This window comes from Diadema setosum, chromosome 19, assembly GCF_964275005.1.
Source record: "Diadema setosum chromosome 19, eeDiaSeto1, whole genome shotgun sequence".
NCBI classification, from domain to species: Eukaryota; Metazoa; Echinodermata; class Echinoidea; order Diadematoida; family Diadematidae; genus Diadema; species Diadema setosum.
Window position 1 is genome coordinate 35,139,284 of NC_092703.1, and position 16,610 is coordinate 35,155,893.

Below are 16,610 nucleotides of genomic sequence, written 5' to 3' on the forward strand. Positions count from 1 at the left end.
CATCTTTATAGATTTCCATTAAGTTTAAAGGTCCAGCATAATCACATGGACATACAATTTGTATGCATTTTGTTTTGTTGGGGCATTATTGCTTCTAGAGTCTCACTTTATACAGGGACAAATGTTTAGTTTAATTTCTTGCCTGTGCTTTTTAAGCCACATTTCAAGCAGATTTCTTAGGAATTACTGTGGTGTTCCCGTATGACTTTGTTTATTATAGTATTTGTCATATATTTATTGACTTCCAATGTATTCAAAAGGTAAAACCCCAGTCACACAGTGCTTTACGGCTTAATCACGGCCAAAATACGTCAAAAAGTGATCTCCCATGAAGCAAACGATGTTGTTCGCATTGATGTCGAGTTTAAGATGAGCTACGGTCGATTTATAGGTGTGGCAGGACGCGGGAAAAAAATCTGAACGGCATCGGACGTGGTAAAAAAGTTTTGAACTGCTCAAAATTTTATTCCCCGGACAACCACGGGCGGCACACGTGGTAAAGACGTGCAACACACTTTAAACACAAGTGATAATCCGTGTTCTGGCAGTGATCAAAACTTAGGGAGACGCAGTAAAGACGTGAAAGTTTAGCGGTCTGTCATGGACAGAGCAAGGTCATCTGATGCGTGTTACGCGTTGGTACCACGGAAAATCACGTGTGTTTAGTGGCTTATCGCCGACAAATGGATTTTTCTGCTTACACACACGTGGCTGGACGTGGTTAGCCGAGCTTATGCAGTGCTTCAGCAGTGAAACAGCTGCCAACGGCCATACCCCATACAAAGCACGGCCAAACCAAAACTGACCAAAAAATCACCACTTACAACCACATCCACCAGATTTTCATAACTTTTTTGTACTGTATGTGATTTGGAGGTGGAGTGCTGTGTGACCGGGGCTTAAACCTTATCTCACAGCTTGTGGTGGGGTGTACACAGTTAGTATTTCGTGGAATAAACTGTCCTGTATTATAGAAGGTTACAGTGGACTCCCACCATAACGAAGTCCTCGGGACCAGCAGTTTTTTTTTTTTTTTTCATGCAGTAACTTGGGACGTACACGTACACTTCCATAGCATGGCAACAGGATAGTGTGTTGTACATTTGAGTCTATGTGTACTTGTAATTGTGTACACAGACCTGTGTCATAGTGCTTTTGCTCTCTTACATTCTTTCTTCTTGGCTCTTCTCCTGTATTCTATCATTTTTCACTTGAATATCTTTTTTTTTTTGATTTCCTGTTTCATTTTATGAGTCTAATAGTCAATTCCTTGTGTCATGTTTTTTTTTTGAATTCTTAGTTTTAGCCCTTGTTACATTTTGTCATGATACTTCTTGTTTTTGTGTTCAGTATTACAAAACACATTTAATTTCTTTGCTTGATTGTCCATTCTATTCCTGCAACTCTATTTATATTCTATTTTGTTTGTTTGTTTGTTGTCTCTTTTTTTTGTGGTGTGTGTGTTTCAGAGAATACACCAAGAAAGGAAGTTGAAGATGTTGTGGACAAAGTGGAAAAAGTAAGTTTTTTCACATTTTTCTTTATTTTGTCTATTAGATAAGAACCAAAAAGCTCTTTTTGCGTGATTTATTTCTTCTAATCTGTGAGCTGTGAAGGGTTTTATGTACCGTATGCAAAGAAACATATTGAATACATCACAATGTGAAGAAATAGTATTAACTCAATGAATTCAACTTTCCATACTCTGCTCCCAGGAAGCATTTAATTTTTAAAATGAAAATTCTATCCGTTCGGGACATATTTACCATTTGAGAGTGCCATTTTCGTCACACATTTTCTCAGTTTTTTCCCCAAAATATTTCTCTATCATTTCACTCTGAATAATTTCATTCATGATTATAACACAAGGCATGCTTGGAATCATCCCCCATCAAAAAGAATTTCAAAAACATGATCTACATTTTACAATAAACATTTTCTTTTGAATATCCATCTCACATCACCTAAAATCAGTAAGACCTTAGGTCAATTTTAAAGGTTTTATCAAAGATTCCTTTCTGATGATATGTACCAGAAACATTTGAATGAGTATGCAATATATATCTTCCTCTAACTAAGCTTGTCACTTTGTTGAAAGAAGTTTAACATCCAACATCCTGTTTCCTTAACTGTTTCAAAGTTTACACATTCATCATCTTCTCACACAGAATTTTCATGGTATTGTGATCAACACAGACGAACAGATGGTCCCTGAAGTGATGAATAGTCTGGTCAAGGTGGCATACTGTCAAGCCATGGGTGGTCATTGTAATGATGCAGTCTGCTATCTGGTGAGGATCAACTTCTCAAACAGACTTTAACAGCACTAGGGCAGAAAAGCAAGTCTTACATAATTAATTTACAACAACTGGGCCCTGTTGCATAAAACCCTTACCGCTGGACTTACCGCTCCTTTCTAGCGGTAAGTCTTCAAATTAGCGGTAAATTTTATAATCCTTGATGCTGATTGGCTGTGACGCCTAATTTTGATGGTAGTTACCATTGAAATTCAATGGTAAGTTTTATGCAACGGGCCCCTGATTATCATCTAAGTGATTACAATATGTTGCATGTTTTTTAGATCCCTTCAGAAGTATCTTTTTAAAGAAATTTATGTATGTTGATCACTGGACATCCCAGATTTTGAAAAGTGGCTGAAGAGAGGTGATAAGAAGTGCAGAAAGGATTAATTATACACTAGATAGGAGCAGCATCGGTTAGGAGGGAGTTATATCTAATGAGGAGGGAGGTCATTATTAAGTGAGGAGAGAGTGTATAGTGTTACCAGTGGGTGGGGAGTGTGTTACAGGTGGGGAGGGATGGATCAACATTTAATGAGAAGAGAGAACATACCAGTGGGTGGAGAGTGCCAAAGGAAATGCCTTGCAATTAGGAAAGAGTATTCACTATTAAAAGTATGATCAAGTAGACTTGATATCTGTATGTGGGAATCATGCTGTCTTTAAATTATCACTTAATGTTCAATCTCCTAAAGCCTCCAGATATGATTTGTTCTTGCCTTTTGTCCATACAATCTGTACGTAGGGGAGGACATACCAACGTTGTATGGAAGACTGCTGTAAGCATGACAACCTGGGCTACTGTTCTGTCTGTAAGGTGATTATGGCCCAATACTGGATGCACAGTCAGGGCTGTGAAGATGAGAAATGTGTTGTTCCTTTCTGCATAGCTTTCAAGGAGCGGTGAGTAGTCCTTAGTAGGCTTGTGTCGGTCAGAAGAGTGGGATAAATGAGTTACCTCTAGAATGGCTGGAATCCACGGAATGTTATAAGAGTGAGCTTTAGACTGTTTTCAAAGGTAGTAGGGAGCTTTAGATTTGTGGCATGGATGTTTGAGACAACGCTTGCGTTGAACGTTTTTCCCTCTCCCTTCATCATGCTGAAAAGTAGCTTTAGATTACATTAGGACACAACCTATAAAAAATAAAATATGATCGATGCATGAAGTAGCTCTCCGCATCCTGAATTGAGCGGACGTAAAAATAGCCCAGAATGTGTAGTGAAACTCAGATGACGGGAGGTGATACGCGATTCTGCGCATGCTCAGAATAGGAATTTTCCCCTCTGAACATCCCGTTACAAAAATCTAAAGCTCCCTAGTGAGTGTATCCAACTTAAATGATGACTTATGAAATATATTTCTTCTATCACGTATCCGGCACAGTAACTCATGTACCCCGCGCAATGATGTACCTGAAAGAATCTGTTGATGCATACCAATGTGCAAAGTCCTGGAAGAATTTTACTGACTGGGCTCAACAGTGCATGTGGACAAATTGTTTGTCTGTAAAAACACCTAGTACTCTTACATTACAGGAACCCAATTAAGGTTGCAGAGTTTCTGAGACCCATTTTTCAGTATAGTTGGATGTAATGTTTACTCCATACCATTCTAACATACATGTCCCTATCATTTTCATTCATTCAAACAGGCGTGAAGAGCAAGGCGATGAAGACTTTGAATTTGTCTATGCCTACGAGGTGGTCAGACCATCTGTAGAAATACTGCAGAAGCTGTTTGAACTGACAGAAGTACAGAAGATGCAAGCAAATGGCAGGGCATTGTGGGTACGTCCAGATAAATTTGTGATCCTGTTTTGTTATAATATTTTCTTTCGTAAGATACCACTAGAAATGTATTATGTCAGATACCTAATGCAATGTACGGTGTTAATCAAAGTAAGTATGGTGACACGACACTTGCTTCTTGGACAATTGCTCCTGTCTTATTTTCTCCAAGGACTTTGGGTTAGGGTTAGGGTTAGGGTTAGGGTTGTGATAGGTTTTAGGTTTAGTTTGATGCAAGGAACAGGATTAGGGTTAGACAGGTTCTCTTCTCTCATCTTTTGCATAGAGAACTTTTACCATTCAAACTGCCTGACTGCATTGAATAGTCCCAGGTGGATAAAAGGATGTAAGGTGTAACTTTGAAATATTATTATTCACTCAATGACTGCATACTGCAGATATTTTGAAGTATTCCCTATAGGTAGGGATTGACACTAGTCTTTTTTTTCTCTGGTGGCCCGATAAAGATTTTTAAATCTGAAATGACGATGGCTCCCCCAAAACACAGGAACATACATGCTGTAACAATCCATTTGAATCTAGCAAGTCCCTGATCAGGTCACCGAAAGAAATATTTGGTGGGGCGATATACATTTGGTGGCGCTGGGCCACCAGGCTGCTGCTAATACCAAGCCCTGCTGTAGGTATGTCTTATGATGATTAAGTAGACATCTGATATAAATGAATTTGACTATGGGGTGGATCATTCTCTAGTACATCCAAAATTACTCTGGTTTGATGTCTAATCCATGCTCAGGCATATCTAGCAATGCCACATTTACAAATTTCTTTGTTGTATTGGCAACTGTGTAATACAGAAGTGCACAATTTTCTCCACAAATTTGAGCTTTGATAGATAAAGTATGTATAGTTGTAAAAATATGCACACAAAAATGTCAATCGTATATTTGTCACAGGACCCTCATTACCAGCTCACAGACTTAATGAAGGGAGCCAAGGAGTTGACACCAATCAACTATGTAGCCCCTAAATTGGGTCACTTTGGCCCAATTTCCTGTCATCTCAAGAAACAAGGAAGAAGGAGTAAATGGGTCATTGTGTCAAAGGTCAGAAACTATTCAAACTCATATCTCTACGTGAGCTCTTACTTTATGTGGGTGTGTCTGTGTATGTGCTTGTATGTTCATGGTCAGTAGATAATTTTTATGCATGGCTTATACTCTTTTGATAGTCATTGACTCAGTAATGTAGATGGTAGGCCCTATGTAATGAGTTGTGCATGTTTTTCACCATTATGATATGATATTTTTTATTTATGAGGCAGGAAGTTATGACATGTGAGTGTTTTATTGTAGATTTCATTCAGCAAAGACCTGGCAGCCACACTCAAGTCACTGCATAGAAAAGACCCAGACTCTCAACGCCCCGCCCTCCACAACATCATCTCAACCTGTTTGTGGTATCGACAAGTCAGTGGAGACAAGATTCTTGTGTGCTCACAATACTTATCAGGTACAATAACCTGTTCAGAGACTAAGTCCCCAAATATATTCGAGAAGGTGTTTGTGGGATAGATATGTTATACACGTATTAATAAAATAGAAAGATTAAACGAGAACTTACCTGTTCAAAGCTTTAATCTCGATTCTATTAAGTAATAGGAGGGTGATATTACGTCAGGAGAGAGCCCGCCATGTGTGCATGCGCAGTAGAACCAATTATTGAAGAGTGAAAAATGGATTGTCACTAGATGAAAGATAACGGGAACTTGCAATCCTGTTCGAAACAATGCCGATACACTCCTGTTAGAACAGCAGGGTGGGTGTGGAGGGGACGTAATATCACCCTCCTATTACTTAATAGAATCGAGATTAAAGCTTCGAACAGGTAAGTTCTCGTTTAATCTTTCTATTCTATTGCGTAATACTCGTTAGATATTACGTCAGGAGACTTTAAAGCCTGTGACGATACATTTTTCCCCCAGACATAACATTAATGTTATGTGAATAACTGAAGCACCTACCAAGAGGTCATTAGTTTTCTGCTACACGAGTGACAGCCTGCGAAAAGCTCATTTTGGTGTCTTTTGGCTTATTGTAGAAACGTCGAAACGTTCGTTCGTTTGACCATCCAGCCTGTTCAAGTACTGCAGTCACTTGTACATCACCCCTGGTTGTGGCTGAAGTTGATGCTGCTCGAGTGCTATGCGCTTTGTACTTATCAGTGTTAATACCTGCTGATGTAAGCACTTCCTTCAGCCAACGAGCAATAGTTTGTGATGATACCCTTTTGTGGGGTTTCTTGTAGCTGATGAATAGCTGTCGTTCATTCCCCCTGAGCATACTTGTTCTCTCAATATACTCTCTGAGGTACCTTACTACGCACAGACGTCTGTCTGGAGGATAAGATTCCAGGGTAACCGAAAACCCAACATTCCCTGGTCGGTTCTGCTTGATCAGTTTTTCAAAGTGAAAAGTAATTGAACTGTTTCTCAATTGTAAATGATCAAGATCCATGAATTTCAGAGACTGAATCCTTTGCGCTGAAGTCAAAGCAATGATCATGCACAGTTTTAATGTTAATTTCTTCAGAGACAGCGACTTTGCTGGTGACATAATACGCAACAATCTAAAAACAGGACCAACATCCCAGATTTCTTTGTATCTGGGCAAGGGAGTCCGTAGGTGAAAAACTCCTTTCAGGAACCGACAGACTAAGGGATGTGTACCAACTGTACACGAAGCGTCAGTTAGTGTCAAGAAAGATGATAAAGCACTGCGAGCTTGGTTTATGGTGCTGTAAGCTGCATTTTCCACATGATAGAGTTTACTGAGGAATTTGAGGACATCCGTAACATCCGCATAGTAGCAGTTGATATTGTTCTCACGGCAAAACTGGTACCATTTTTTAATGTAGATATTGTATTGCGCCTTGGTGGAATCTCTCCAAGAAGCAGCCATGATGTTAATGATGTCCCTCGAAATTCCTTGGTGCTCTAGTGGTGTGCATATACCTGCAACAAAGAAGATCAAGAGTTGCATGTAAGGGATGAGGTGTGTTCGAATTTGGGAGTGTTAGGAGTGTCTTGCTCCTGTGAAGCAACATAGGATTCCCACTTGTCATTACTCGCAAGAGGGGAAACCATGCTTGACTGGGCCAGTTGGGTACAATGATTATTCCATCTGCATTATCCTCCCTTATTTTTTGCAGGCATTTTGCAATCAGACAAAATGGGGGAAATGCGTAGAATTTCAATCCATTCCAATTGAGAGTGAATGCATCGACTGACACTGCTTCTGGGTCAGGTAACCATGAAATATAATTCTGTACTTGCTTATTCAGTCTAGATGCGAATAAATCAATTTCAGGTTCTCCAAACCTAGCAGTGATGGATTGAAAAATGTCCCTGTCAAGCATCCATTCTGTCCTGTCATCAAACTTTCTAGACAAGCGATCTGCTTCTTCGTTTAGTTTGCCTGGCAAATGTGATGTCGTTAACCACACATTGTGATCAATACACCACATCCAAATGTCTCTCGCAATGTTATTACATTCCACTGATTTCATTCCTCCCATGTTGTTTATGTAGGAAACTGCAGTGGTGTTATCCGTGCGGATGAGAATGTGCTCATCGTTAGCTCTACTACATAGTGATTGCAGCCCAAATTTTACGGCTAGTAGTTCAAGATAATTTATCTTACTGTCTTTGACATATCTTAACTCCTCTTCATTCCACCTACCCCCTGTGGAATTGTGTAGGTTAGTGGCACCCCAACCACTACCACTTGCGTCTGTACGAATTTCAACAGACGGATTGGGTCTTCTTAGTGGCATGAATGCCAACTGGACATTGGAAACCCACCAATTGAGTTCTTGTTTAGATTCATGTGATAATGACATTCTCCTGTCAAAGTGACCTCTGTGCAATCTTAAGGCAACAACCTTCTCTTTCTCTGTGGCCCTATAAAACAAAGGCCCATACTGGACTGCTGGCGTGGCTGCTACCAGCTTTCCGATAACTTTGGCAACTTGCCTAATTGTAGTGCTTGGGGATAATTTGAGCTCTGAGCAGAGCATCTTAATTTCATGCATTTTTGCCTCTGGCAATCGAAGAGTCATGTCTTCCGAGTTCAAGATAAAGCCCAAAATTTGGATCACTTTTTGTGGCTGTAGTACAGACTTGTCTGGGTGTACTAGAAATCCTAGGCTTTCTAAGCCCTGGGTGACTGCTTTAACAGAGTTCTTTGTCTGTTCTACTGTGTCCCCAATAATGAGTGTATCATCTAGATAACAAACCACAGTGTGGCCTTGCTGCCTTAACATTGCCAAGAGAGGTTTCAACAATTTCGTGAATAATCGAGGAGCAGTGCTCAAGCCATTAGGCAGGGCCTTATATTGCCAATACTGGCCTTCCCAAACAAATTTGAAGAATTTTCTGTGAGATGGGTGGATGGGGACTGCATAATATGCATCCTGGAGGTCGACTGATGCCATGTAGGCATTTCTTGACAAGAGCTGTGAGGCAGTATGGATATTTTCCATTTTGAAATGTTGGTAAGGTAAATACTTATTCAGATCTGTTTAATCTAGTATGAGGCGTGTACCTCCATTTTTCTTAGGTCTTGAGAAAATATTAGAGACAAAGTCTCCTGTTTCTCTGGAGCATTTTTCAATGACCCCTTTTTCAGACAGTTTATTAATCTCAATAGATAGAGCTCTTCTATCAGTTTCAGAAAGCCTGTAGCTTCTTGGGGGTTTGTTTCTGGATGGTGGCAACGTGGCCGCAAATTCTAGTTTGTAACCATTTATGACCTCTAAAATAGATGGGTCAGATGTAACAGCTCGCCAATTATCCTGAAAGGCATACAGTTGACCTCCAACTTTGGGAGAATCATGAGGGGTTTCTAGAGTTATTTCATCTCTCACCTCTGTTAGGCTTAGCGTTTCCGTTGTGTGTGAGGCGCTGGAGGCAGTGGCTTCTTGTTGCCTTGTGGTTGGCTCTGGCGGTACTGCCTCGGGTTCCGCTCTAAAAAAGGCCGGTCACCAGTACCAGAAAAAGGCCGAGTCACAGTGGCAGGGGCACGAGATCTGGACCAGCCTGCTTCCTTGTAGCTTCGGTGGGTAGCACTAGCGAACCCTGGCGAGGGCCTGAATCCCCTGTAGGGATGTGGGCTTGAGTAGCTCTTTCTTTGTCCCTTCATCACCCCTGCCGTAACTTTCTGTTCTTCCATAAGGTCCTTAACCTTCTTGCTGAGGTTGTCGCCAAACAGTAGTTTGTTGGTAGTACCAACCATATTCTCTGGCTTGCACAGCCTGGCACATCTCGAGTCTAGGTCTGGTTTGATTAGCTCACGTCGTACCGGTAAGCAATTCAACTCAAAAGAAGAACTGCAAAGTAGGGCCAGCACATCTTGTTGTGGGTCCGTGATGTTGCCCGATGGAAGCGAACGGACAAAGGCATTAATGCCCTTTGTCATTGATTTCTGAATTTTTTGTAGTTTCAAGTCTCTTGACTTTGTATGTGTCGGAAGATTGTCCCAAATGAAGGGGTTCACTTTTGGGGAATCCATAGCTTGGCAGTTACTGGGCAGAGCATATTTAGCTGCTGTCTCCTCTAGTGCTTTGTTTTCCAGTTGATGTGTGAGCAAATATGTAGCTGACTGAGCAATTTCTTCTTCTATCGGTTCCCCGATATCTGCGTTCACTGCGAACTTCGCCGCAATATGTGGAACTTCGTCTGGCATGATTGGGTAGCATTCCTCGTCATCCGCGATTGAATGCGTTTGCCCCATACCGGCGCCCATGTATTCACAATGCTCGCCACTGTATGGCTGCTGTGTACTGGTATGTGTATACGTATCATCGGTAGTGTGTGCAGCCCGTGGCTGCGGTGTAACTGCAGACGTATGCAATACTCCTGTAGAGTTTGCAGTACGATTTTCGGCCGGTGATCGCTGAATAACCGACTCCAGCAAGTCTTCCAATTTACTCAGTCTAGTGTTCACATCGGAGCTTGTCGATGACTGGGTTTTTGTGGGATTTGTAGGTTTGCTCTTCTTTACTTGTGCTGTGCGCTGAGCAGGTTTCGATTTCCCACCATCTTGTGTAGCCGTAGGGGCACACAGCTCTGTGAGCTTCCCCTGTGCGGCGGCTGGTTGTCCACCCGTGGCGGCGTGTGAAGCTGCCGTGGGCTCACGTGGAGCGACAGCGCGAAATTTTTCTTTCATCGAGATCGGCGGAACCGATGAATCCATGATTTGATACTCGAAACTGCTTTCGATGCTCGAAAACTGTTTTGTCTGCCCAATAGCAGGGTACAGTTCTAGTGTCTTGGAGCAATTTTACCCCAAAACACATTCACTAGATAGGCAAAATCCGAAGAAAAATGCCAGAAAAACGGAGGGATAAAATCCTACGTCAGAATCTCAGCATGCACGATGACGTATTGGTTCTACTGCGCATGCACACATGGCGGGCTCTCTCCTGACGTAATATCTAACAAGTATTATGCAATAGAATTAGAGTATACATCTCATCTTCATTGTGTTCAAGACAAGAGGGTAACAATTTAGTGCAGAATTGTATGAAAAAATGCATTCATACTGATGTTGAAATACCCCCCAATTTCAAAATTTGAACCAAAATATACACCCGAAATTTCATGGTATTTAAGGCGGTAAATCGAACTTTGCGTGCGATATTCATGCAAGATTTGGTATGAATTGTGTTACAAAATACCAGTGATCATACAGCAGTGTATTTGTCACATGACTTGACACAATTCATGTCTTTCCTGTTGGAGATGTTTGCATGCACAATGCTTGCCACAAATACCATGATGGTATGCCATGAACGGGAACGGTTTCAAATAAATTCCTGTGGTATCTAATGTTGTAAATTTTTGCCAATGACAACAGTGCCAACTAATTGCTGTGATCACAATGATTCAGATTTGATTTTAAAAAAATACTTTTGTAAGATAAATCTGATTTCAGTCACTGCAAGAATAGGAAACACCATCTTTGTGACTTGTCCAGGGCAGTTATCCAATTGGGTTTTTGAGAAATATTTGAGTAAACTTGAATTGTTGACTCTAAGTCCTGCCTAGACTTTTACAAAAACTTTGAAAGTTTGAGGTCTGTTAAAAAGCACCGATAGCATATAATACAGAAATGTAAGGCTAGTAAGATAATAAGTGGGGAAAAGGTATGTTCTGTCCCATTGGATCACTGCTAGGGTCCTTGTGTCATTTTTCAATGCAGGGAAGACATTAATGTCCCATCTTGATGATCCGGTGACTTGTGAGGAGTGTATGCTGGATGCTGTGGAAGCAGCTGGTGCTCTTCACAAACTAAACTTTGTCTACCTCAACTGGAAAGGTGACTAGAATCTTATGCCACCATAGATTGAATATTTACTTTAGAACTATACTAGTTGAGCTATAGATGTCATTGAGCTTTGTATATCAGTCTCTATTAAGATATTTGTCATGGTCAGATTAGCCCCTTTAATAGAAGATCTCAAAGAATAACAAATTATACATGAACATTTCTGTGTCAAAAGTAAAGTTTAAACTGTTTGACACTGTAAAATTTCCTAGGTGATGCTTGTTGTTCCGAGAATTTGTTTATCTGAAAATAAAAGAAGGTTCATTCATTTGAAGGTGTGTTTTTCCAAACATTCGTTATTTTGAGGCTTACAAATTTCCTGTAGTGTTCCTAGATGTTCTTTATCTAAAAATGAAAAAGTGTTCGTTAATCCAAATGTTTATGGCATTATTCTGAAGGTTCATTTGTCCTAAAATGAAATACTGTTCATTTTTCTGAAGGTTTGTTAATCCAAAAATGAAAAGAATGTGTGCACCAGTGAACCTTCTTGATAACAAACCTTATTTCATTTTGAAGATTAAAACCCCTCGAGAATAACAAACCTTCAGAGTAATAAACCTCATATCGTTTTCGGATTAATGACCCTTTGGAATAACAAACCTTCGGAACAATGGACTGTAACCATATTACTCGACTGTCCATCTATCTGTCTAATAGTATTAAAAAAAATTAGTAATGCTTAGTATTTGCTCTTTTCATCAGAACATCAAAGTACAGTTGGTACCCTATATTTTGAAAATAATTACCAGGCGTGTTTTTCGATGTGTCTGGAATGTGGCTAGTGCAGCCACTTGGATCAATTCTGCAGAGATAATGTGACATGTATCGGATCCAATCAACAGTATGAATCACTCTATATAGATACAAAGCTGTAGTTGATGTCGAGTTTTATCTGGGGCCTGTTTCATAAAACTTGTTATCGGTGACAACTGCCACATTTCTATGACAAATTTACTCTCAGCCAATCAGATGCAAGGATTTCAGTAGCTTGTAACATCTATGCCAACTTGTCACTGATGAAAAATTTTATGAAACGGGCCCCTGGTCAACCTGAGGGGATGTTGGGAAGAACAGAGAACCAACTCAGCCACAGACAGGCACATCTGTATATCTGTTACCATTTATGCCTCGTTAACTTGCAGTATTGTACCTTTTGATTGTTTGTATGGTCAAGTGTAAAGTTGACTGTAGTGTAATTTTTTTTCTTTCAGTGGATCACATGATGATAACATTGAACCCAACCCACCTGAAGCTATGTAACTTCAGCTATGCTGTAGACCTAAGTCTTGGGGGAACTGTGCCACACCATGTCAAAACTGGCTTGGATCCCAGAATAGCGCCACCAGAGGTAAGGCATCATCCTCAAAGAGGAAAACATTGGTATTATAATTTATGCCGTGCAAATGAGATTCAGGACATGAGTAGAACCAAGTTACCATGCTAATTTGAACAAATCAGTCGTGGAATGAGAAACATAATTTCTTTGCTTTCATAGATTCCTTTGATTTATGAGAAAGCAGAAAGACATATTGACAGCGTCAAATTAAATCTGTTGAATATGAGCTAGGGTGAATCACTATTTACTGTGTGGAACATTTGGTCATTCACACACTTTCTGGACAATATCTCACCATCTTTTCTCTCTTTCTTTATTTCTTCTCTGTGAGCTATATCATATTCCTTTGGCTTCTCTGTGCTGTCATTCACAGTGATACAGTATGTATGTGCAAGTAAGAAGATGACATCACCAGCTCACTCCAAGTGATCAAAAAAACATTTACGCTTTTAGCTTTTCTCATCTCCTGTAGTATGTTTTATCTGCACCATTATACTTCTCATTTTATTCTTTTCTTCTCATAAAACATGATGTATTTGACATAAGGGTGAAGAACATGAGCAAGATTTCTGAATAACCTGAGGAGACTTGGTGTCTGATGAGCAGCTTTCATGGGTTGAAAACTGACAGAATGTAACATTCACATATGGATGTAATTGAGTGTAATGCCTATCTACAAATGACATTGTTACTCCTATGCAGGTGGTTGAAGGGAGGCTGTGTGTTAAGTCAGACACGTGGGGCCTAGGCTGTCTTCTTCACCAAGTCTTGTTTGAAGGTCTTCTTCCCTATCCTGATCTCAGGCATGCATGTCACAAAGACTTCCTCCAACAGGTGAGTATTTGGTTAAAGTTCATTATTCCCAAGGTTCTTTGCTTCCAATTTTTATTATTCCCAAAGTTGGTTTTTAAAGGTTTGCAACTCAAAGGTGCGGTAGTGTGAAAGTAAGATAAGGTTTGTTACTCCAAAGGATCATTAGTCTGAAAAGAAAGTTAGATTCGCTAGTCCGCATCTTATTTCAGTTTTTACTTTGAACCTTTGGAACAATGTCACAAATGTTCAGATCAACAAACTCATTTCATTTGTGGACTGAAAAACATCTACATAATATTCAGGATAGTGTGTTTCAGAATGAAGAACATTCCTAATAAAGTGAGTCTAAATTTTCATGAATTGGGAGTTCCCAACAATTTTGTGAGTGGTTAAATTCACGGTCTTGAAGAATATAGTACTGAATGGAGGAATGTATACATGCACGTCACATTCATATCAGGATCTTAGCCGATATTTTCATGTTTTTAAATTCGGAATAGCACTAGAATTGCAAAATTAGCGAAAATGAAAACATTGCTAAATATTCGGCATATACAATAGGTCTTTGGATGGAAGCTATCATGCAAGTTATGTTTTGTCTATCATCTGCCGATATTTCGAGGCTGAATAATCAAAGAAGAGGCAAGAAATCAGTGTTTTTCTGGGCCATGATTTTCTGACTTTCAAAGTAATGGAAATGTGTCCGAAGATTTGGGTTTAGTGCCGCAGCTACACTCCGTCCCAAGCAATGAGGGAGTGATCTTATTGGTCAGTGCGTGGTATCCTGATTGCTGATTGGTCGTGCGTAGACTGCTTGCGCTAGGCTTTATGAAGTGATTGTGCTGTTCATTATCATACAGAGAATACTCCTAAAAATTGTGTGGTCAATAAAGATCTACCCATAGAAGAATTGTGAGTTTGAATAAAGGCATTGAAACAATTGAAAGATAATTGAAAGCAGTTGTGGGTTAGCTTCCATCTTAAATTACTGATATTCAACAGTGTTTATATGTTTGATGATGAAATTGTCTCTGCATAAGCTGGGTTACATGCAGATTGTGATGGTGCGTACTTTACATGTAGATTCCTATTTGTCCAAGTGAGCTAATGATTATTATAAAATGGGTTCAAGAATGTAGCCAATTGGAAGCGCTGAAATGAGTCACGTGTGCGTGCATTAATTTCTTCAGGTATGCACTAAGAAGAGTCTCTCTTCCACCTCCCTGGCCTGACGTACGTCACAATGTTTACACTAGCAGTGCGCACTCAATCAGTTGTTACAAGTGCGTCACGCGCTACTATACGCGCTGTCAATCCTGTAAACAACTTCTAGTTCGGGCCGCGGGCTGCCACAACAGCCGGCGGCCTTTCTTGTGCATAACAGTACGTGGCGTACGTATACTCTTATACGTACGTACAGTACTTATGTGCGGGATTTCCGAGTGCGACGTGCGTAAATGTTTGGGACGAACATCTTCGGACATCTTGACTTTTGAGCCAGTGCTACATGTAGCTGACTGGTATTGTCCCACAAAAGTACGTGAATAATGCTGTTAGTTTTCGACCCATTTTATAAAACAAATGATGCACAGGATTATTTCGTGGCGTTAGTGAAGGTGCGGCGCTCTCTCGAGTATTGACAACGGTTGCAAACATGCACTCGGCTGCGCCTCGTGCATGTCGCACCATTGTCAATACTCTCGAGCGCGCCGCACCTTCACTAACACACTCTATCCTGTGCATCATTTTTATACTAGAAGTTGAAATATAAGATATGTGTGTTGGCTTTTCTTACTTATATTCTCTCTCATTCAGAGAAAGGAGCCCAGAATGGATGTAGGAGAAATCTTCAGGAAATGTTGGAAACGTAACATCAAGGAGAGACTATCAACTGAGGAGCTCTGTAGTGCATTGGTGCAAAGGTTTGAGTACCAGCCATGTCAGGTCCAGGGCATGATATGATGAAATGAGAGGACACACAGACTGGTTTCTGAGATGGCAATGATGGCCAGAAATGACTCAGTGCATTCAACGTTTGCAAGAGATACAGACAGCATGGAAAGACTGAAATTGGAAATCAGTTTAGATCAATAGGGTGCACCTTACCCGACAAGTGTTTGCTTCTTACAGGTGTCACCCAAATGAATCCTTGTAATATTTACCTGGTTTTATATCCGAAATAAATGTGAATTGAATTGAATTGAAAAGAAATGTCGACAGTCAGTTTGGATCAGAAAATGTAGCTGTAATCTTGCTGGCAAGGTAGATCTGTGGTTTGGAAGTATCTAAAGAATTTGACACCTAATGTTACTTCATGAAATCAAACCTTGAGAGTTGCATTTTCCGTGAAGGCAGTAGACATTACATGTATGTAGCATATGAGTATAGACTTCATCGCCATTGTATTTGCCTGTTACTTGTAAGGGCAAGAAATGAAAAGAACACCAGTTAAAGATATCATCAGTGTAGCAGGATATTGACAGATATCATCAGTGTAGCAGGATATTGACAGATATCATCAGTGTAGCAGGATATTGACAATGTTCCACATTCTTGACATGATATTGCTGAACTCTATAAAGACTGCAATATCATCGTTTTACTGGACTTTGAAAAAGCATATTCAGTAGACACAGTTATTCCCATTCATGTTATTGGCTGAAGTACAGAAGTTCTCAAGAAATCAGCCATTGATTTTTTGGTGAAGACTGCCATCATGAGACGACATTCATTGTTGGTATGTTCTGTGAACAGCATCAAAGTTATCTAGAAAAATACCTTCTTCAGTTAATCCAGAGTTGAAACACAGATTTGTGAACACTCCAAAAGTGTAGTTTATGTTCCCGGGTAGGGTGCTTACAGTCTGAAAAAAGAGAGTCTTTTTCATACATTTGAGGAATTCACATACCAAATGGATACTAGTATATAAAGTAAAAACTACAAAGAGCCATTGGCTTTGAGTTTGATTATGTTCTGTATATGCTGTATATTTTGTGATTTTGTGTGTGTGTGTGTGCAAATTTC

General features: G+C 40.1%; 1 protein-coding gene and 1 pseudogene across 1 annotated transcript; one reads left to right on the top strand and one right to left on the bottom strand.

The window, feature by feature from the left end:
- The first annotated feature begins 2,180 nt into the window (after positions 1-2,180).
- On the top strand, positions 2,181-15,548 carry LOC140242474 (uncharacterized). The gene is made up of 9 exons (XM_072322207.1): positions 2,181-2,291; positions 3,046-3,203; positions 3,953-4,088; positions 5,006-5,155; positions 5,405-5,561; positions 11,312-11,428; positions 12,649-12,785; positions 13,476-13,607; positions 15,402-15,548. The coding sequence occupies exons 1-9, from the start codon at positions 2,205-2,207 to the stop codon at positions 15,546-15,548; spliced, it is 1,221 nt and encodes a 406-aa protein (XP_072178308.1). The 5' UTR covers positions 2,181-2,204.
- Positions 8,987-10,406, bottom strand: LOC140243086 (uncharacterized; annotated as a pseudogene).
- Positions 15,549-16,610: the final 1,062 nt, after the last annotated feature.

Bases quoted from the DNA above. Each gene is read 5' to 3' on its own strand.
- LOC140242474 (XM_072322207.1), top strand. From the start codon at position 2,205: ATGGTCCCTGAAGTGATGAATAGTCTGGTCAAGGTGGCATACTGTCAA. The intron at 4,089-5,005 runs GTACGTCCAGAT...TATTTGTCACAG, and splicing joins CAAATGGCAGGGCATTGTGG to GACCCTCATTACCAGCTCAC. The intron at 11,429-12,648 runs GTGACTAGAATC...TTTTTCTTTCAG, and splicing joins TGTCTACCTCAACTGGAAAG to TGGATCACATGATGATAACA.